The following is a 23552-nucleotide window of genomic DNA, read 5'->3' on the forward strand; positions in this document are numbered from 1 at the left end:
CGAGAATGCCAGTGTCAGCTTCCTGATTATATTCATTTTGTTATACCTGACCACCATATTCTGTGAACAGGCTTGATCACATTTTCTGTGATGTTATATTTATTCAGGGTTAGAATTAGTATAACAGCAGTAATTTTATATTTTGTAATGTGCATACTGTGATGCATCATCATACATCAGGCAACCTGATGTGCGAACAAATATTTGACTCTCACTGAAGAGGTTGGCTGAGAAGAAAAATTCATGTGTGTCTGAGAAGTATGTTAAGGATTACTAGACTGGATAGTTAGAAACAAGATGAGGAGGAGAATGGGAGTGGAAAAAGATATGGCAGATAGGGCTGATGAAAGATTATTGGGATGGTTTGGATACATGAAAAGAATGAATGATAAAGATTAGTAAAAATGGTGTGGAAGGTTGAGGTGGGGGAAGTGAACTTATGGGGATGATCAAGGACAAGATGGATGGATGGGGTGAAGGGGGCAATGGCAAGAGGGGAATGTCTGTCGTGTACAGAGGGTAGGAGGCAAGAGATAGAGATGAGTGGAAAGTGACTATGTATAGATAATACTGTTATGCAAGGGAGAGGTAGGTGATGGTGGGGGTAGGGGATGTTTATGTGTGAATGGCATTTAATATAGCCCAAAGAGATTTCTCCTAGTCTTCTCTTTTTCTGCATGACAGGAAGAAAGAAAGGGAGGGGCATAGATTAAGTGAAGCAGCCTTGCTGTGGATGTACTGTGTCTTGCTACATTGCTTCTGAACCAGGGTAGTGGGTGGTATGCAGGGATGACCCATCATCAATGAGGAGCCAAGATGAGAGGGAGGAAAGGGTGATGGTTTGGGAGTGGGAGTAGGTATGTGCCTTTGCTTTGGCTACCTCCCTCATAAGGGGGGGGCAGGGGGAAACTCTTGGTATATAGACAGAATAGCAAGACAAACACAATTTGGAGCACTGAGAGTAATAACACGATGCACCAAACCACCACCCCTATTTGAAACCAAAATCTTCCCCCACAGAACACCACATGAAAAAAACAGCAATACACATCCTTCACACTACTTCTAACAAGGACAACCAACAGAATAACATAACTACTACACCAGCTGCATACTCCTTAAACATCTCTAACAACCTTCCATCTATACATACATATACCAAGGCTTTTTCCCCCTTTCAAGGGAGGTACCCAAAAAGAAAAAGGCATAAAATCATTCCCACCCATTCCATCCCTATATACACTCCACTCCCCTTCACCCTCCCTCTTATCTTAGCACCTCCTGGATGATGGGTCATCCCTGCACCTTGTCCACTGCCATGGGTCAGAGGCAGTGTCGCAAGTCACAGCACATCCACAGCAAGGCCGCTTCATCAAATTGGCAACCCCCGTTCTCCGTCCCCTCATGCAGAAAAGGAGATGTGGAGAAATCCCTTCCCATCTATACCTCACAAAAATACATGTACACTCTGACCAATAAAGAAGCCTTTCAAGATAGTCAAAGGTAATTGCAAGAGTAGTACAGCTTGTGTAAGGGTAGGAAGTGAAGAGTGGTTTGAAATGAAAGTGGGGCTGCATCAGGAATGTCACCATGGTTGTTCCCCATGTACAGTATATGGATGAGTAGTGAATGAGGTAAATGCAAGGGTGCTGAACAGGTGTCTGGAGAATGGAAGGCAGTGGGAGGTGGGCCAGTTGTCTGTAAATGACACTGCACTTGTAGCTGAGCTGAAGGACAGACTAAAGCAGTGGTGTAGTTTGGGAGGAAGTTATTGAGAGGAAGATGTTGAATGTAAATGTGGGCAAAAGTGAGGTGATAAGATAAGCAAGGGGTGATAATAGTGTTGGGTTGGAGGCAAGTTTACAGGGAGAGAGTGGAGGAAGTGGAGAGCTTGAAATATATGGGGTTACATGTAGCAAGAAATTTGAAGTAGACAGAGCCTACCATGCATTATATGGGATGTTTAAGAAATAAAGAGGGAGGGAGGAAGAGAAAGGCTACTAAATCTCTAAATGCCCAAAGTTAGAAAGAAAATATCGGAGAAAAATCTACTCCAACCCAGTTGCTGATTGTTTATTCCAACCAACAGATTCTGGTGACATAGTAACAAAGTGTTTCCAGATGTGAAAAATCCAAAAGATCTGTTCCAGCTATTTAAATTTAATGGTTCTGTATCGGTTAACAAGGTTAGTATGCTGGTTCCAGTTAGTGTCTTGAGGGATACAGATGTATCTCACAGTGTGGTGGTAAGGGATTCTGTTCCTATTATTGATGATATTTACAATGGGGAGAATGTTGTATTTACTTAATTGTACCTAACTGTAGTATACTGGAAAGGAGCACTGCTAGTTGGGCCCCCATCTCCTATTCTCTAATTTTCTAACATACCTAGACTCAAATTCATGTTCGGTTCCAACTTAATCTACATCTTTGATTTCCAATTTTCATATTAGATTTTAATTTGTGTATTGTTTGAGCTTGGGCTATATCACCTTTTAAGATATTCCACATATTTATACAGCTATATGGAAAACTGTATTTCTTCACATCCTTTTGACATGTGGTCTTTTTTAATTCACTTTCATGAACAGCCCTCCCATCTTTAATCAGATCTCTTCCATCAGTGCAATATATCCCCTTTAGTGACCTGAACACTGTAATCCTGTCACCTCTTTCTCTTCCGTCTTTCAAAGTTTGTAGGCCCAGAAATTTTAGTCTTTCCTCATATGGTTTATCTGCCAGGCTGGGGAGCTGTTTGCTTGCTGCACTTTGTATTCTCTCAATCTTGCTTCTTTCCTTCACTCTGTGTGGGGAACATACTACTGACACAAATTCCAATCTTGGGCATATCAGGGTTTTGATGATTTTTTTCATCCTTTAATCCATATAATGGAATGCCATTTTTAATCTTCTGCAGTAGTCCATATGTCTCTCCCACAATCCTGCTGGTATGTCTGTCAGGTGACAGGTTGTCTTTTATCAACACTCCCAAGTTTTTCTTCTCTTTTCCTTTTGTAATGGGTTCACTTCCCAAGGAATAGTTTAAGGATGGCCTTTTGTCGCTATTGCCCATTTCTACTACTTTGCATTTTTTGGCATTGAACTTAATTTCCCATTCTTGGCTTCATGCAAAAATAGTATCTAGATCTTTTTTAAATATTCTACCATCACCCTCCTTTTTCACTCTTCTCATGACTTTTGAATCATCAACAAACATGCATGGCTTGTTGTTCCTTCCATCATGTCATTAACATAAAACAAGAAACATTTGTACAAACACTGAACCTTGTGGTACTCTACTCATTACTGCTCTCCTGCTTGACATCTTGTCCTTTACTACTCATGTACCTTCCCTTAAATTTTTTTTTTCATCCATTCTAGAAGTCTGCCTCTCAGTCCTCCAACATCTTCCAATTTCCAAAGAAGTCAACTGTGAGGCACTTTATCAAATGCCTTCTCTAGGTCCAGATACACACGGTCCACCCAGCCCTCTCTTGCAGCACATCAATCACTCTTGAGTAAAAACTTAAGGTTTGACACACACAACCTTCCATATCTGAAGCCAAACTGTTGGAATGTTTATCTTTTAAAGATATTTGGTCCATCAACCTTTCACAACCCTTTCACATAATTTCACTATTGTGCTGGTTAGTGATACTGGCCTATAATTTAGTGGTGTTTCCTTGTTTCCACCTTTGTGAATTGGCACCACATTTGCCCTTTTCCAATCAAGTGGCACAATGCCTTCTTTCAATGAACATGTAATAAGACTGTGGATCTTGTCTGCTAGTTGTGTATGTATTAACCTGATTCTAACCAATTGTAGTTTACAGGAGAGAAGCAACAACTCCGAGTCTCATCTCTTATTCTCCAATTTTGTCATACCTACCCTCAAATTTATGTATAGTTCCAACTTAATCTAAAGCATTGATTTCCAATTATCATATTTAGATGTGAATTCATGTACTGTTCAAGCTTGGGCTACACTTCCTATGCTACCCCAAGTACTTATGCATCCATACAGAAAACTGCATTTCTTCATGTCCTTTAGACACATGGTCTTTCTTAACCTCTTCAATACGAAACAAATTTTCATGGGCAGCATCACCTGCCTGATGTACAATGATTCAACTATGCATCACAATACTTGTTATAAAATATAAAGTTACAGCTGTATTACTTGTTCTCTTTCAATGAATATCAATAAACACAAAAAATATGATCAAGCCAGTTCACAGAATATGGGGGTCACTCAGCTACAACTACAAAATTAATATAATCAAGACACCAATGTTGGCAGGGTCCAAGAGTGTGTGTGTTTAAAAAAAAAATAATAATAAAATAAATAAATAAATAAATAAATAAATAAATAAAATAATAATAATAAAATAAATAAATACATAAAAAAGTGTGCCAGTCGTTGTTTGCTAACGACACTGCAATTATGACTGTGTCAGAGGAGGGATTAAGGGAATGAGTGATGGAGTCTGGAAGGGTATGTGTGAGGAGGAAGTTGAAGGTAAATGTGGGGGGGTTGACAATGAAGTGAAGTGGCCTTGCTGCTTTGCGTATGACCCAGGGCAGTTGGCGAATGAACAGATGACCCGTCATCTATGAGGAGCTGAGATTAGCGGGGTGGAGAGAGTGGTGGAGGGGAGTGTAATGGGTGGGAGTAGGTGCATGCCTCTGATTTAACTACTTCCCTTATAAGAAGGAAAAGCTCTTGGTATAAAGAATGGAATATGTATTGAACTTCATTTCCCATTCTTGGTTACATCCAAAAACAAAGAGTCCAGGTCTTTTTTACAATCGTCTAGAATACTCTTTGATTTTCATTCTTTTTGTGATTTTCATCATTTGCATGGCATAGCTTGTTGTACCTTCCACCATGTCATGGACATAGACAAGAAACATTATTGGTGCGAGCACTCAACCTTGTGGAATTCCGCTCATTACTCTTTCCATCTTGACATCATATCCTTTACTACAGTCCTCATCCATCTTCCCTTCAAATCTTTTTTTATCCATTCTAGTAGTTTGCCTCTCAGTCCTCCAACATGCTTCAGTATCCACATAATTCGACTGTGAGATACTTTATCAAAAGCCTTCTCTAGGTCGAGGTACACAGTCTACTCAGCCCTCTCTTCCAGAGCATCAACCACTCTTCAGTAAAAGCAAGATTCATCACACATGACCTGTGTGTATGAATTTACTTAAATGTAGTATACACTAAGGGAACAATGCTCATTGTGTCCTATATCATCTTCTCCAATTCATCATACCTAGCCTCAAATTCATGTACAGTTCAAAATTGACTTACATCCATGATGTCCAATTATCATATTTTGAATTGAATTTATGTTCTGTTCCAGCATGGACTATATCTCCTAAACCATTTGAAGTAATCGTGCATCCATATACATACATATACCAAAGGCTTTTTCCCCCTACACAGGGGGTAGCCAAATGGGACACTATATTTCTTTGCACCCTTTAGACTTGTTGTCTTTCTTAATTTGTTCCCATTACCTCTTAACCTCTTCACTCCGGGGCACATCGCACGTCTGGCAGCATTAGCTGCCCGACGTGCGATGTTGCATCATAATAATCGCATTATAAAAAATAAAGTCAAGTGCTCAATCGTTCGTTCTCTTTCACCCGTGAATTTTGATAACCATAGAAAATATGATGAAGCCAGATTAGAGAGAATGGAGGTTACGTAGGTACGACTACAATAAATATAATCAACACGCCGACGTCGGCATCATCGCGTACCCACTTGCTCCTCATGATGCCTCCGTAGGCGTCCCCATATGGAAGTGGTTAACGCCCTTATCCTTAATATATATCTTTGGTCAATGTAATCCATCCTTTTTAGTGATGTAAATGATGTAATCATATCACCTCTTTCTCTTTGATCGTTTGAAGTTGGTAGACCCAGTGCTTTTCATTTTTCCTCTTTTACTTTTGGAATGGGTTCACTTCCAAATCAATAGTTTAAAGATGATCTTTTGCAGCTATTGGCCATTTCTGGTACTTTACATATCTTAGTATTATACTCCAATTTCCATATAAGTTGACTGTGAGGTACTTTAATAAAAATATATATATATATATATATGCTCTAAATCTAGGTACACACAGTCCACCCACACCTCTCTTACAGGACATCAATCACTCCCAAGGTAAAAGTTTGGCAAGTTTGACACACGACCTTCAGATCTGACACCATACTGATTGACAGTTAGAATGTTCATCTCTTTAAAATATCTAGTCCCTCAATCTATCCCAACCCTTTCACACAATTTCACTACTGTGCTAGTCAGTGACACCAGCCTAGTGGAGTCGCCTTACTTCCACCTTAGTGGATTTGTACCACATTAGCCCTTTTCCTATGTGGTGTGTATGCATATTATATATATATATATATATATATACATCATATAAGAGGTACTAAGAAAAGTGAAGAGAATTAAAGCACAAGATAAAGGAAGTAAACTGGAGAGCCGATGTGAAATGTGGTAAGAGTATGACAGAAAATTTTGAAAGTATTAAAAAGATGTTTTGGAAGAAAATTAAGAGAGGAAGGAGGCGAATTAAGGAGGGAGGGGGGGTGAGAGAGGGAGAGGGAGGGGGGTGAGAGAGGGAGAGGGAGGGGGGGAGAGAGAGAGAGGGAGGGAGAGAGAGGGAGGGAGGGAGGGAGGGAGGGAGGGAGGGAGGGAGGGAGAGAGAGGGAGGGAGGGAGAGAGGGGGGAGAGAGAGAGAGAGAGAGAGAGAGAGAGAGAGAGAGAGAGAGAGAGAGAGAGAGAGAGAGAGAGAGAGAGAGAGAGAGAGAGAGAGAAAGGAGGGAGAGAGAGAGAGAGAGAGAGAGAGAGAGAGAGAGAGGAGGGAGAGGGGGGCAAGAGAGAGAGAAAGGGGGAGAGGGGGGCAAGAGAGAGTAAAAGGTGCTGATGGAGCAATGATAATAGAAGAGATAGCATTAAGAGAATGAAGGTTAAGAGTATTTTAAGAAGTTGCTATATGTAAAGGAGGGCAAGGAGGGAGAGGTAGTTGCAGTGGGAAGTGCTAAGAAAATGACAGTGATGAATATAGAAAATGGAGGAGAAATAACAAAAGTGAGGTGAAAGCAGTTATTAAAATGATGAGAGCATGTAAGGCACCTGGTTAGATGGGTGTCATGTGGAGCGTCTAAAAAAAATAGAGGTAGTAATGGTGAACTAGCTAGTGAGGTCGTTTAACATGTCTAAAAGAGGGTAGTGTCTGAGGATTGGAGGAGTGCATGTATAGTTCCGATTTACAAGGAAAAAGGGAACAAGTGTGAGTAGTAGTTTCAGAGGGATCAGTTTTTTTAGTGTAGTTGGGAAGGCTTATGGGAGGGTTTTGATTGAGAGGATTAGGAAAGGAACTGAGAGTAATAGGTGAGGAACAGCATGGGTTTAGGACAGGTAGGGGTTGCGTAGATCAGGTTTCTGTGGTAAGGATGTTTTTTGAGCCTTTATGAATCTAGAAATGGCTTATGACAGGATAGACAGGAAGGCACTGTGGGAGGTATTACAGATATATGGGATAGGAGGAAACCTGTTAAGAGCAGTCAAGAGTTATTACAAGAGCAGTAGAGCCTGTGTTAGAATTAGAAATGTACAGAGCAAAATAATATCTTCATACAATCTCTTCTTATCATCAATTTCCAAATGTCTATTTCTCATACTCCCTTTCCAACCACATTTCCATCCAAGTACTTAAAGTTATCCACTCTTCCAGTCTTTCTCCTTTAATACTCACTTCCAATTTGCTACCATCCTCTCCCATTGTACATCTCATCACCTTACTTTTACTCGCATTTATCTTCAACTTCCTTCTTTCACACACCTTCCCAAAATCTGACACCAACTTCCTTAATCACGCCTCTGATCCTACTTCAAGTGCAGTCATCAGCAAACAACAATTGGCTTATCTCCAATTTTTCTCCACTTTAACCATCTCCAATCCCTGCCCCATTACCCTTGCACCACCCTATCCATATATAAATTGAACTGCCATGGTGACATGACACATCCCAGGCAAAGTCCCACTTTTACCTCAAACTACTTACTCTCTACACTTCTGATCCTAACACAGGCACCACTATTCTCATAAAAACTCAACTGCTCTTAACAGCTTTCCTCCTATCCCATATATTTGCAGTACCTCCAACAGTGCCTTCCTATCTATCCTGTTACAAGCATTTTCTAAATCCATTAAGGCCCAAAAACCATCCTTTCTTTTTCCTAAAGCTTTATCACATATCTGCCTTACCACAAAAATCTGATCTGCACAACCCCTACCTGTCCTACACCCACACTGTTCCTCACCAATTACTCCCTCTGTTCCTCTCCTAATCTTCAATCAAAACCCTCTCATAAGCCTTCCCAACTACACTTCATCTTTCCTTATTTCTCCTCCATTTTTCTCATTCATCACTGTCATTTTCTTAGCACTTCCCACTACAAATACCTTTCCCTCCCTATCCTCCTTCAACTCCCTAAACTACTCTGCCCATCTTCCTCATTGCTGTCTGTTCCATTATCATCTCTCCATCTGCACCTTTTACTTTTTCTTCTCTACTTTATTTGCCTTCTCTTCCTCTCTTAATTTCCTTCCAAAACATCTTTTAATTTCTTTCAAAATTTTCTGTCATACTCTTACCCCATTCCACATCTGCTCTCCTCTTTGCCTCATTTATCTTATGGTTTAGTTCTCTTCTTTTTGTACCTCTAATATAATTCTCTCATCCTATTTTTTAATCAATTTGTATATGCTCATTTCTTCTCTTCTACAACCTTCTTTGTTTTATCATCCCACCACTCACTACCTTTTCTTCTATTTCCTCTCGCACTCCTTGTTTCACACACCATCTGTGCACCCCTTGTGACTCCTTAAACCATCCCCATTCCTCCTCCACTCCTAGTTCTACTTTATCCTTCACTCCCACTCTTCTCTCAGCTTCTTGTACTCCTTTGCCTGTTCTCATTAAAGCACCTCCCTACCTTCTGTCCTTTTCCTCTTTCTCCATCTATCCTCCACTCTGAACTTAACTTCCACCAAAAAATTATTTGATACTCCCCTACTCTCTCCCCTTAGAACATGTAATCCAAAATTCTTCCTACTCTTCTCCTGGTTACCACTACATAGTCCATTAAACTCTATCTACCACCTTTCCATCCACCACCCTCTCCCATGTGTACTTATGCTCGACTTTCTTCCTAAACACTGTATTTGCTATCATCAACTGTTGACACATCACCATCATCTCTCCTCTATGACTTTTTCCTGAAACTCCACACTTCCCAACCACTCTGTCTAGTTCATCTCCTACCCTAGCATTGAAATCTCCCAATACCACTACACTGACATTTCTCCTTAAACCCTCTATCAACTCATTTAAATCTATCCAAAAAGTCTCTCTTTCCTCTACACTCTTCCTCTACCAGGCCCATATGCACTTACAAAATACAACATCTCCCAAGTTTCACCTTTATCCATATTAACCACAAAGATGGTACGAAGAATGAGGAGGATGGGAGAGAATAGTAGTGAGTGGTGGAATGAGGTGAAAATGGTAGCAAAGAGGCAAGCATGTGGATTGCTTACAAAGTAGGATTCAGGATGCATACGAGTGGTACAAGAAAAAGGGAGAAGCAAAATGTAAGATAAAGGAGGCAAAAAGGAGAGATGAAAAATGGGGTAGGGATATGACAGAAAATTTCAAAAGAATTAAAAGATGTTTTGGGAGGATGTTAAGAGAGGGGGGAGGTGAGTCAGGTTGAGAGGAATGGTAAAAGGTGCAGATGGGTAGAGTATTTTAGCAAGTTGTTGAATGTGGAGGATGTTAGATATATTGATTGTGGCTGTGGGAGACAATACAGAAATCTGTGACCCCCACTCTCCATTCCCTTGTGTGAGGTTGTTCAATGTGTCTCTAAGGGAGGGGAGAGTACCAGAGGACTGGAGGAGTGCCTGTTTAGTTCAGCTTTACAAAGGAAATGGGGGACAAATGTGATTGTAGTAGCTTTAGAGGGATCAATTTGTTGAGTGTTGTAGGGAAGGTAGAGGATAATTGATCGCATTTTTGTGGTGAGGTAGACTTGTGAGAAGGTTTTGGCAAATAGGATGTTTTTTTGGGCCTTTATGGATTTGGAGAATGTTTAAGACATGGTAGAAAGGAAGGCAATGTGGTAGGTATTGCAGATATATGGGATTGTGGGAAAGCTGTTAAGGGCAGTCAAGTTGTTACAAGAGTAGTAGAGCAAGCATTAGGATTGGAAATAGAGTGATCTGAGGTAAGGGTGGGGTTGCATCAGGGCTGTATCATGTCACTATGGCTGTTCAAAGTGTACATGGATAGGGTGGTATATGAGATAAAAGCAAGGGTGATGAGCAAGGAATTGGAAATGTTTAAAGATAGTATAGAAAATTGGGAGGTCAACCAGCTGTTTGTGGACGACACTGCACTTAAAACAGGATCAGAGGGATTAACCTCTAGAATATGACGACACCTACATAGGCGTCATGAGACAGAAGTGAGTACAGTGAGACCTCTCATTAACGAACACTAATTAGCTGTGTTTTCGGTGTTTTTGGTGCTGTTGTTTAGTCCGTGCAATCACTATGCCACCCAAAAAACCCTCCAAAACACCAAAAACACAGCAAAAACACTGCAAACACAGCTAATTAACGTCCATTAATGAGAGGTCTCACTGTATACAAGGAAGTCTAAAAGGAGACACGCTGGAAGTGGATTGTTTTAAGTATTTGGGGAATGCATATGGTAGAAAATTGAGTTGGGGTGGAAGAAATCTGTAGATTGAGGGAAGCTAGTAGAGATGTCTTGGGGGATTGAAGGGTCATACGAAATAGGCATCTGGGAATGGATTCAAAGAGAAGATAATATGAAGAGGTGACTGTGCCAATAACACTATATGGGGGTGGACTTGGAATCTATGAGGGGCAGAGAGAACTTTAAATGTGTTTTAGAAGTATGGTAATGGTTATAAGGTTGAATGTGGAGGATAGAGATAGAAAAGAGGTGAGGCAAGTGGGTGTGGAGAAGGAGCTGGCAGATAAGGGTGATAAAAGATTATTGGGATAGTTTGGGCACATGGAAGTAATGAGTTAAGAAATATAAACAAAAAAGTGTGGAAGGCAGAGGTAAATGAACCCGAGGAAAAACTAAAAACAAGATGGATGGGGTGAAAGGGTCTTTGAAGAAAAGGTGAACAAGTTGAGCAAGGGAAGGAGAAAGCTGGGGATAAGTGTGAGTGGAGATTACTTGGGATTGGATGTTTTGATGATGCCCAAGGGGTTTCCTTGTCTTTATTTTTTTCATGAGATGAGGCAGGATGGTTGCATGTATATGAGGCAGCCCTGGTCTGGATGTACTATGTCTTACTGTATTGCTTCTGACTCAGGCAGTGGGCAGGAGACAGGGATGATTTTTCATCCACAAGGAGCTCAAATGAAAGTCAAACAATGAGTGATTGATGGGAGTGGGATGGGTGGGATTGGGTGTGTAATCATCTGCATGGAAAAATGTGTGTGTGTATTTACCTAGTTGTATCTTATGGGATGGGGAGCTAAGCTCATGGTGTCCTGCCTTTGTACCTCGCAGTGGTTTGCTCTTAAATTCTTGTATGGTTTTTGCGCACACTATTGTTTTGTCCTGTTTGTTACAAGTGTCCACCACTCCGTGTGGATTTTTATTTTTTTTCCCCAGATCTCTTCTATAACTATCCTTTTTGAGTCCCCCCCCCATCTCCTCTTGTCCCAAGTTAGAAAGTCCTCTATCAAGTATTCAAGTGTGTGTGTGCGTGTGTATTTACCTAGTTGTATTTTACAGGAAGGGGGGCTATGCTCATGGTGTCCCATCTTCATATCTCATTATATCTAGCCTGTTTTTAAATTCGTGTATCGATTTTGCACACACACACCACATTTTCATCTACCTTGTTCCAAACATTATCCTGTAGGGAAAGCTATTCTTTTTCAGGTCTCTTCTATAATTGTCTTTCTTGATTGTCTTTCTATGTCCTCTTGTATCTCTACCACCCTATTTTATTAGATCCTCTCAATCAATAATTTCAATGCCTTACATGATTCCATAGTTATCAAGTCTCCTCTCTCTTTTCTTTGCTCCAATGTCTGTAGTTCAAGTTTTGCCAGCCTCTCCTCATATGATAGTTCTGAGAGCGTTGGTGCCAATTCCGTAATTGCTCTTTGTATTCTTTCAAGTTTTGTTATACATTTTTTTGTACTTGGTGACCATGTTGTTGCTGCATACTCCAATTTTTGTCTCATCAAAGTGACTAGTATTTTCTTCACCATTTCTTTGTCCAGGTATGTAAATGCCACTTTGATTGTTCTTATTAAATTATAAGTTTCTCCAAAAATCTTGTTTATATGTTTCTCTGGGGACATATTATTCATAATAATGACTCCTAGGTCCTTCTTTTTCCACTTTTTTAAATTTCTTCCTCTTCCGATGTATATGATCCCACTATTCACTTTTTGCTTCTTCCAAATTCCATTATACTAGACTTCTTAATGTTGAATTTCATCTCCCACTTGCTACTCCATTCCCATACTTTATTGAGATCACTCTGCAGCATCTCACGATCTTCGGTTCTCACTTTTTTCAACATTTTTGCATTATCTGCGAAAAAGCTCATGTAACTTTCAATTCTTTCATCAATATCATTAATATATATAGCAAACATTATTGGGGCCAGTACGTTTTTTTTTTTTTTTTGGGGGGGGGGGGGAACTTCACTAATCACCTCATCCCAATTGGAATGGTCTCTTATAACCACGCATTTTTCTTTCATGCAAGAAATCATCCATCCACTTAAGTAGTTTGTCCTGTATTCCTCCTGTAGTTTGTAATTTCTTTAGCAATTTCTTATGTGGCACCTTATCAAAAGCTTTTTTCAGGTCTAGAAAGGCACAATCAGCCCATCCATCTCTTTCTTGTATTATATCTATTAGTCTTGAATAGAAACACATCAAGTTTGTGACACATGATCTTCTTTGTTTAAATCCAAACTGCTTCAGATTTAGTACATTGTTTTTTCCCCAAATGCCTTACCCATCTAATTTTGATCATTCTTTGACAAATTTTAACTACCAAACTTGAAAGAGGGACCAGTCTATAGTTTGTAGGATCTTCTTGGTTTCCCCCTTTATATATTGGTACTATATTTGCACTTTTCCAATCTTCTGGAACTTTTCCTTCCTTCAATGAACTGCTTATTAGACTATGTATTTTGTTTGTTAGTTTGTTCCTGCATTCTCTCAAAATCCAGTTTGCTATTTCATCTGGACCATGCAGTTTTCTAACATCGAGATTACTCAAGTGATTCATTATTTCATTCTTTGGAGGGGGGGGGGGATTTCCCCTCCCACTCAACATCTCTAACTTGTATGTTCTCTCTCATAAACACCAATTTAAAATGCTTGTTCATAATTTCTGCCATTTCTATTTCCTCTGTGTATTCTATTCCTCCTTGTCATAGTTTCACTAATTCTTGTTTTTAAGTTTGTTGTTTACAAATCTATAAAATAGTTTTGGTTGAACTTTACATATTTCTATGACATTTTTGTATTTTCTCTTTTCCTCTCTGCGCACTTGTACATACTAATTTCTATAACCAGTATATATTTTCCCATTTTTTTTTTTTTTTTGTCTTTCCTCCATTTTACCAAGCTTTATCCCTTTTATCTTTTAACTCTCTACATCTTTTGTTATACTAACATTCTACATACCCTTTTTCTTGTTTTTGTTTTGGAACATATTATTCCACTCCTTCATAAATTTTTGTCAAGATTTTCCATTTCTCTTCTGTTGTTTCCTCTTCATATATCCTTTCCCAGTCTTTTTTTTTTTCTCATTTTATCAAAATTAATTTTCCATACATCATTCTTCCCTTTCTATATTGTTCATTTTCTCCCATATATTTTTCTTCATTTAGTTCCATTCAACTATTATGTGATCACTTTTGTTTAGTGGTGTCTTATATTCAATCTTGTCCACTATTTCAGGTTCTGATGTGATAATTAGGTCCAGTCTTGATGGCTCTTCCTCATTTCTATACCTAGTACTTTCTTGTATCCATTGTGTCATTGTATGTTCTATAATCATATCAGGTAGTACATTTCCCCATAGGTCGTCTCCACCCTTCACTATCATCTCTTCCCAGCAGATTTCTTTACAATTAAAGTCACCCATTATAACTATTCTTCCTCCATCTTCCATTACAAAGTTGTTTTAGGAGGCACATAATTTACCACAAACTTCCTGCTCTTCTTGTCCCTGTCCTCTATTCCCATTATAGTCATATCTACTCTATTCTTTACATACATAACATTCCTCACATTTATATCCTTCTTAGGAACATAACTCCACCTTGCTTTACTTCTTTGTTTCTAATCCAATAATTATATACACCATGTCCTACACTGTTCGGTGGTAGTGGACCTTTCAATTTTGCCTCCACGCTTCCCATTATGTTAGGTTCCTTTTCCATCAGGTAATAATTCAGTTCATTCAAGCCTGTTATTAATCCATCTATATTTGTGAAGGACACTTTTAATTCTCTGTTACCTCCATCCTGTTTTCTGTTTCCCTTCTGTTTTTCTTTCCTATGAACCATTTCCTCACTTTCATATCCACTATCCAGTAGAATTTCTCTTTGTCTGACTGTTCTGTTCTTATTTTTTCCTTAGCTTTGATTCTTTTTGGTTTCACTTCCTTTCTTTCCTCTTTATTCATCTCTCTTTTTATCCATACCTGTTTGTACTGATCACTTTCTTCTTGTTTTCCTCTTTTTGATAAGACATTCTCTGCAGTCGTTTGTGACCTGAATTTAACCTTAATTGGTCTGGTCTTTCCTATACTGTATTTCCCAAGGCTATATATTTCTTCAATTTCTTTCCCTATTTCCTGTTCACCTTTTGGAAATATTTTTAGTACCTTGTTCAATCTTTATCATCTCTTACTCTTGTAGTCCCATTTGGATTACATTTCTCTTCCATTCCTAATATAATTATACATTCTTTTTATCTGCTAAGTCTCTTACTATATTCTCCTTCTCTCTCATTACTAATAACTGTGTCCTTAGTATGTTTCTTCATCTGTTGTTTCACTATATCTCTAAATTCAATTTTGCTATTCTCCTGAACCTTTTTCCAACCAATTACCTCTTTTGCTATGGACCCTTTATTCTCTTTGTTATTCATCTTTAATTCCTCATTCTCATGTTTTACTTCTTTTGTCTTTTTAATTTTTCTATTTCTTTATTTAGGTTTTGGTTCTCCTTCTTTGGTTCTTCCAATTTATCAACTCTTTGTGTAATCAGTGCCAGTTGACCAAACCAAACCTCCCATTATTCGTTCATTTTTGCTAGTTTACCTCTAGGCTTGCTAATTGGGGGAGGTTGTCACCACCTCCTCCCTCAATAAATCCATAGAAATAATTGTCTCCACTTTCTATTGCGATGCTCTTTCCTATATTTCTAATTTTTATGCCTTTACAGATTTCTTCGACTTCACTTCTATCATCTGCACATCTTTTGTTTACATTCCTTCTGACGTCCAGGGCCCATTCGTCCCCTTCCTCATTTTCTTCCATTTTCCTTAATAATCCTTCCCTTCCTCCTTTTTCTTCACCTTCCCACTACACCATGAGCTTTCCCTCTTCCCTACTAATACAACACAGGTATTCCCTCGCCACTGAAATCCACGAAAATTGCGTTTCTTTCCGTAGTTCCAATCTTCGCCGTCTGTCCAACGTGTATATGTGTGTGTGTGCACGTGTCTGGCCTAGTTAAGGCCTACACCCATTCTCCTTTCACCCAGTTGTTGTCCTTTCTATCTTAACTTCTCAAAAGTGAAGGGTCATCCCTATCCCCTGCCCACTACTTGGGTCAGAATCACTGCAGCAAGACACAGCACCTCCAGAACTGGGTCAAACAGCCAAAGCTGGTTTCACACCAGTTACTTTCATGGCAACCCTTCCCCACTCACCACTCAACAAGAAATTACCATCAACCACAAGGGGTTACATCCTACACCTCCAACCTCTCATTACTAAAGACATACTGGCTGGTGATCTGAACGGAAATTCAATCTGACTTGACACACAAATAGTAGATCAAAGAAGATTTTTTTTTTTTTTAACAACTCCCCAACCTAAACATAATTCCAATCAATCAATAGCCAGCATCCCCTGACATAACAATGCCAGGATGATGGCTGCTACATGGCAAAACATTCAAGATCTATCATATGATCATTTCCCAATGGAAGTCCACCCAGCATTGAAACAATACCACCACAGAATACACCTGGCCAGCCTCAAATTGCCCAATGCAATCACCACACAGAAGATATAAATGATTTCATCCTACAATGCCCCAATCACCTTACCCAGACAATATTTCTTCCTTGCATGACTTGTAAGTCAATCCAATTGCCATTACCTTGGAGAGAAGTCTCCTGCAGGAGACACCTTGGGTAACAGAGTAAGAGAGCAGTACTTTTGTCGGACCCAAGTCACATCGAGTGATGAACTGATCATTCCAGTCTGCCAGCATTATATATTACATGGCTTTTTCCACCTTATAAAAGGTGAGGCCCTGTCAAACTGCACATCCACTTCATACATATTAAAACTCAAAACAAAAATCATCCCATTTTAACACCTTGCAGATGAAGGTTATTCACTGTTCCCAGCCACACTAACCAATTCCTACCCTTCCTCCATACTTGAACTTACTCCTCTTAGTACATCCCACCCACGCCACAGGAGAAAGAGAAAAAAATGGAAAACATGTATTGCTACCTACCTGATGGTCCAGGAAAGGTATCCAGTTGTGAAGATCCTGCTGCTGCTGCTGCAACATATGGCACAAAATTTTGTACTGCTGCGGAGAGGTGAGGGGGCAGTCCATGCAGGTCCGAACTGGAGGTGGTGGAGGTGTCAAGCTCCCCTAACTCTCCATCGTGACTTCGTGCCTCATCTGCCTCATTGTCACTCACATCACCCATCCCAACGTGCCCACCATTCCCGCTACCTCTCCCTACACTACTTGAACCCTCCTCCTCCATCACCTCCACCTTAGGCACCATTCGGGGGGACAAGGGGCCTGCATTAGGAGTGCTCCCTGTGGTGGACAGGTTCATACCAACTGGTGCATTGTCTTCTTCATGCAAGGCAGTTGAGGATGAGGATGAAGATGACGAGGTGGTGGGTGGAGGGGGTTCTCGGAGTGCCACTAGAGAAGGGGGTGGGGCAGAGTGAGGAGAGTGTAAATGTTTACGTCGTTTAGAGGGGGGTGAGGGCATGATAATGTGAGCTGCTGTTCCTATGGGCTTGTGGCTTGGTGGCTCCAGGGAGGTGAGGGGGTTGGAGGGGGGCATGCCGGACACAGGCACCCCCGTAAAAGACATGGGCAGGCTGGGAGAGCTTGGCCCACATCTTCTCTCTCTCTCATTCTTGTCAAGGGATTCATCTGGCTCTTTCTCTGGACTACTTCCTATGCTCCCAAACTGAAAGAAAAGAAGAAATGCTTTGGAACAAGAAGAACATAATTCATGGGTATACATTTGTATCAAGCGAATATTTTGGGGCTGCATGGAAGATGTAAGTGCACTTAAAGGAATGCATTGTGCTCACTACACAATTTCCATTTGCAGTTGCAGTCTCAATGCATGCTCTAATTTCTTACTTGGTTTTATATTTTACACCACACTCAAAATGTTCAGTCCCACACAAAGTAAAATTTTAAAGTTTTACACAGACTTGTATAAGGACCATTATTGTTGCCTTGATATCAAAGATGGATACCTTATTTTTCCAGAGCACCTAGCAACAACACAACCTTTAACCCCTACCACAGATCTCTGGTAGTAATGCTAGTTTGGTATCATGACTTGTATTAGTGTGGGTTTGCTTCTGCCACTGACTAATTGGAGGGTGTGGTGGAAAGGTACTATGGTTCATTGTCAGCTCTTCTTACATGTAAAACTGGCAACCGTTAAGTGTTAAGTGAGATTTTGGCTCCAGTCTGGAGAGTGAGGCTGCATGGGGTTACACCTTCCTCTGAGGGGCCAAGTATTACCAAGTTTCTATCTGATGTCCATCTCACATAAGTATAATTAAGGCCTTGATATACTTGCCAGATGCATGACTCAAACATCTAAACAACAGATTTGATGGCTGAACATACATACATACATATACCAAAGGCTCTTTCCCCCTACACAGGGGGTAGCCAAAAAGAAAAAGGCATAGAAACCACTCCCACCCATTCAATTTCCTATATATTCCACTCCCCTCCACCCTACTCCCTCCCTCCCTCTTATCTTGGCACCTCCTGGTTGAACATGAAAAAGAAATGATAGAATAACTTACCTGATCTTTACTTTTCTTGTCTTGAGCAAGGCCTTTTATTCTTAGGGCTTCAGCAGTCTTGAGTAGAAGTCCTAATCTTTCTTGTGAGACGTTAACTTCACCATGGTATATAAAACTAAGGAGGGATTTAAGTTCTTGAAAGCTTGTGTCTCGAAGCACAATTACTGGATGCTGATGTGGTGGAAGATCCTGAAATTAAGAAAAGAAAACCATTGATGTCTGCCATTTATACATTTTGGAAAGTGACTGTAAAGAGAGATAAAGAAAGAAAAGGAAAGAAAAGAGAGAGAGAGAGAGAGAGAGAGAGAGAGAGAGAGAGAGAGAGAGAGAGAGAGAGAGAGAGAGAGAGAGAGAGAGAGAGAGAGAGAGAGAGAGAGAGAGAGGGGGGGGGGATGGAGAGAGTGAGAGTGAAGGAGGATGAAAGGGAATGAGAGAGGGATGGAGGGAGAGAGAGAAGAGGAGGGAGAGAAGAGGGAGAGAGAGAAGAGGAGGGAGAGAAGAGGGAGAGAGAGAAGAGAGAGAGAGAGAGAGAGAGGGGGGGGGATGGAGAGAGTGAGAGTGAAGGAGGATGAAAGGGAATGAGAGAGGGATGGAGGGAGAGAGAGAAGAGGAGGGAGAGAAGAGGGAGGGAGAGAGGAGGGAGAGAGAGAAGAGGAGGAAGAGAAAAAAAAGAGGAGGGAGGGTGGGAAGGAAGGAGAGAGTGAAACGAAGTGAGAGGGAGAGGAAGAGGAAGAGAGAGAGAGGGAGTGAGATTGAGGAATGGTGGGAGAGGGGAAAAGGTGGGGAGGAGGGAAGGAGGGAAGAAGGAAAGGGAGAAGAGGGGAGAGGAGGGAGAGGAGAGGAGGGAAGAGGGGCAGGTATTTAATATAGTGTCAGGAATAACCGGCACTTCTATCCTTGGGGGACAATCACACTGATAAAGTCACAGGTGGTGCAGGAAATTTAACCTCTTTAATACAAGTAAAATTCTCGTGGGCAGCATTAGCTGCCTGACGTACGATGATGCATTGCAACACTCGCATTATAAAATATAAAGTTACAGCTGTATTACTTTCTCTTTTACTCTGAATGTTAATAACCACAGATAATATAATCTGGCCAGTTCACAGAATATGGGTCATTCAGATACAACTACAAAATAAAATATTATCTAGATGCTGACAACGGCATCCTCGTACACCCACTCGCTCCTCCTGGCACCTACGTAGGCATCATCATACTGATGGGGGTTAAGAAAGGTATAATAACACCAGACAGAAGTTTTAGTGACCAACATCCTTCTTTGTGCGGAGATTAGTTTCAAATCATACAAGTGCTCCAATACTTTGGTATGTCACCAAAAGTCCTTAGATACTGGCTATAAAAACTAATGCAGTGAATACATGTGTGTGTGTGTGTGGGGGGGGGACGACGACCGTGATGGAACGAGGGATAGAGAAAGGAAGGTGAAGATCCCACTTCAGGAGGTGCTGAGTAGCTGCAACTGAAGCCATCACATGAACTTGAACTGTCGGGGCAGTTGGGAATTAGAGAGAAGTGCAGGATTTGAACCCACAATGAAGCAAATATGAAACCAGAATGATTTTGACTATAAAAACTAATGCAGTGACAAAGAAGGCGAGTATTAAAGAATGAGAAAGTGAGAGAGAGTGATGGAAAGAGGGGGAGAAAGGAAAGAGAGAAAGGGGAGAGAGATGGGAGAGATAGGGAGGAGAGAAAGTGAGAGGGATGAGAGAAGGGGAGAAGGAAGAGAGAAGAGGGCAGAATGCAAGAGAAAGAAAGAGGGGGACAGGAGAGAGGAGAGGAGAGAGAGGGGAGAAGAAAGTAGGAGAGGGGAATATGGCCGGGTTGGAGAAAAGAGGAAAGGATAGAGTAGAGGGAGGGAGGGGGAGGAGCGATATATATATATATATAAATAAATAATAATAATCCTTGCCCACACCCCTTCCCTTGCCCTCCCCTCTCCCCCACCCCCTCCTTCTAATCCCGATCCTAATCCTCCCACACCCATATAGCAACCTCCTACACATACAAAATACACAACATACCTTACAATCAATGATGGTATCAACATAAAAAACACAAACAACATAACAATACCATCATACAAGACCAGACCAATAACAACAGCGGTGGACTCACCACCCTAGTTCTTTAAACTTTATGGACACAAGTACGAGTACCATCACCAAATCCCCCCACCCTCCTGTCAACAACACCACAGAAACTCAATCCAAATCCATAGGTAAAGTCCAAAATCACAGTTAAAATGTACACCCCCACCAATCATCCCCCACGGTTTCCAAACTTGCAGTTCCCTAACCTCAACACCATCCCTAATCCTAGATACCAACTTCCAACGCCAAGTCTGGTATGCAAACAGCCCTAACACAGGCAGAGGATTTGTTTTACCGATACATTTTGACTCACTGTCCATCATGAACAGCGACCATAATCGCACATACCCATGCCCACAATAACCCTCCTCTCCTGACATCACCTATTCTCTTGTTTAACATCATCTTGGAAGGTGGTTGGATACACACAATACACCTGTTGGCCACAGACACATGTATACAATTCCAAAAGAGCAAAATGGGAACTTTTCACAGAAACGACTTACAACACTTCGTGACAATTAACAGTACACCAATCACAGACAGACACTGCTAGGCAAACCCTTAACACAACCATACAAAATGGAGACAAGAAATACATCTCTAAAGGTAAAATAAATTCACACAACCCAAATTTCATAATGGAAATTCAAGGCCTCATCAAATGCCTCAACACAACTCATACATGCCACCCCTACACCTATCCCTCCAATCATAACAGACCAAATACAAGCACTTTAACACTTCAGCAACAAAATACATGAACAAAACACAAAATTGGCAAATCTTTATCAACACAATCACAAAACACCAACAAATTGTAAGACACTCAACAGCATTATACTATCCAAAAGTAAAACAAAATGATCTCACACAGCAATCACCACAAGTCATCCTACCCTCAAGCACTCTAAATCACTCCGCACAGACAAGCCACCTCATCCCCTACCCTGATGACTGATGCATCATGACATAAGAAAGACTTCCCTACAGATCCTTCATAGACGGCCAGACATAGCATATAATATTACTTCAAGCACTCATCCATTTGTAGTTCAGACAACATAAGTAACATGCACCTAAAACACCTCAGACTACACAGCATATATACACTCCCCAAAAATGATAACTACAGCTATTAACCCTACACCATACCCAACATCTGGAAGCACGGTATCATCAATCCCCAAACCTAACAAAGACCCAACAGTTCCAGCATCACACCAATTACACTTCCCTGCACCCTCTTGAAAGTTGCAAAATGCCACTACTCAGCAAACACTCTTCTTGACACTTTTCAATCTCCAAGACTTTTATTGCTTACCTCCCTCTACACTTTCATTCCATCTTCACTTTAATTCCACCTAAATACTTAAAACTTCCCACTTCCTCTATCCTCAAACTTATTTCCAACTTACTGCCACCCTCTCCCCTTTACATCTCATCACCTTGCTTTTACCTAAATTTACTTTCAACTTCCTGTTGCATCACTTCCCAAATTGCTCTCCTCTGAACCCACCACAAGCAGTGTCATCAGCAAACAACTGGCTCACCTACAACTTCCCTCCACTCCAACCACCTACAATCCCCTGACCATTACTCTTGCATCTATTTCTCGCCCAAGTCCATCGATGTAAACATTAAACAGTCATGGCAACATAACACTGCCTTCAAGAAATTACACCAGGAACAGGAAATGAAAAAATTTAGGGAAATTACTCCAGGAACAGAAAATACAGTGAGAAATTACTACTACATTTATGGGTAATGACTCCAATACAATAGATCCGATTGTCAAAATGTTTAAGTTAGGCCAGTAAGAGGAATGAAGTTTCAAGCCAAATCAAATCAAATAATCAGCAAGTCTTGGAAGTTAGCATCAAAGGAAAAAGTTAAAAAATATTTGGAATAGGAAAGATTCAAATGAAGAGGAAGTGCATAGACGTGTGTGTGTGTGTGTATTTACCTAGTTGTTTTATACAGGAAGGGGAGCTTTGCTCATCCCTGTTTTTGTATCTCGCAAGATCAAGTTTGTTCTTAAATTCTTGTATTGTGTTTGCACACAATTTTTTCATCCAATTTGTTCCATATATCTATCACTGTGTGGGAATCTGTTCTTTTTCAGGTCTCTTCTGTAGTTATCCTTTTTGAGTTTCATTGCATGTCTTGTTTTTCCTCTGTCCCACTTTAATAAGTTCTCTCTATCAAGGCATTATTTTCTTTTCCTAATTCTGTAGATGGTTAATAGGTCCCCATGTTCTCTTCTTTGTTCCAGGGTTGGCAATTCCAGTTCGGCAAGTCTTTGTTCATATGTCAGGTTTGAAAGTGTTGGGGCCATCTCTGTCGTTGCTCTTTGTATTCTTTCTAATTTTCTTATATTCTTTTTTGTACTGGGTGACCATATCAGTACTGCATATTCCATTTTTGGCCATATCAGTGTTAGTAATATTTTCTTAATTAGTTCTTTATCCAGTTATTTAAAGGCCACCTTTATTGACCTCAACAAATTGTATGTTTCTCCAACTATTTTATTTATATGTTTATCTGGTGACATGTCTTTGGTTAGGATTACTCCTAGGTCCCTTTCAGAATTTACTTTCTTTACTTCTTTTCCATCAATTTTAAACTGTCCTGATATTCTCTTCTTGCTTTTCCCAAATTCAATTATACTACACTTCTTGATGTAGAATTTAACCTCTCATCTCTTGCTCCACTCTGAGACTTTGTTCAGATCACTCTGTAATGAGTCACAGTCTATTTCAGAGTTTATTCTCTTCAGTAATTGAGTGTGTGTGTGTGTGTGTGTGTGTGTGTGTGTGTGTGTGTGTGTGTGTGTGTGTGTGTGTGTGTGTGTGAGTGAGTGAGTGAGTGAGTGAGTGAGTGAGTGAGTGAGTGAGTGAGTGAGTGAGTGAGTGAGTGAGTGAGAGAGAGAGAGAGAAAGTACTGCAAAGGAAACAATACAAGGAAACTTAAAGTAGTTTACACTATTG

The 23552-nt window shown here is 40.4% G+C and overlaps 1 protein-coding gene across 11 annotated transcripts in view; it reads right to left on the minus strand.

The window, feature by feature from the left end:
- Window positions 1-23552, minus strand: part of LOC143034569 (uncharacterized) — a 315113-nt gene that overhangs the window by 251117 nt on the left and 40444 nt on the right. For all 11 annotated transcript variants that reach the window (XM_076200812.1, XM_076200814.1, XM_076200819.1 and 8 more), the window contains exons 3-4: window positions 18446-18634; window positions 16878-17580 (exon numbers count right to left, since the gene is read on the minus strand). In XM_076200812.1, coding sequence (XP_076056927.1) covers window positions 16878-17580; window positions 18446-18634 — 892 coding nt within the window. The remainder of the gene's footprint in view (window positions 1-16877; window positions 17581-18445; window positions 18635-23552) is intronic.

The sequence above is a fragment of the Oratosquilla oratoria genome, chromosome 17 (assembly GCF_046742065.1).
Source record: "Oratosquilla oratoria isolate Oo_2021 chromosome 17, ASM4674206v1, whole genome shotgun sequence".
NCBI lineage: Eukaryota > Metazoa > Arthropoda > Malacostraca > Stomatopoda > Squillidae > Oratosquilla > Oratosquilla oratoria.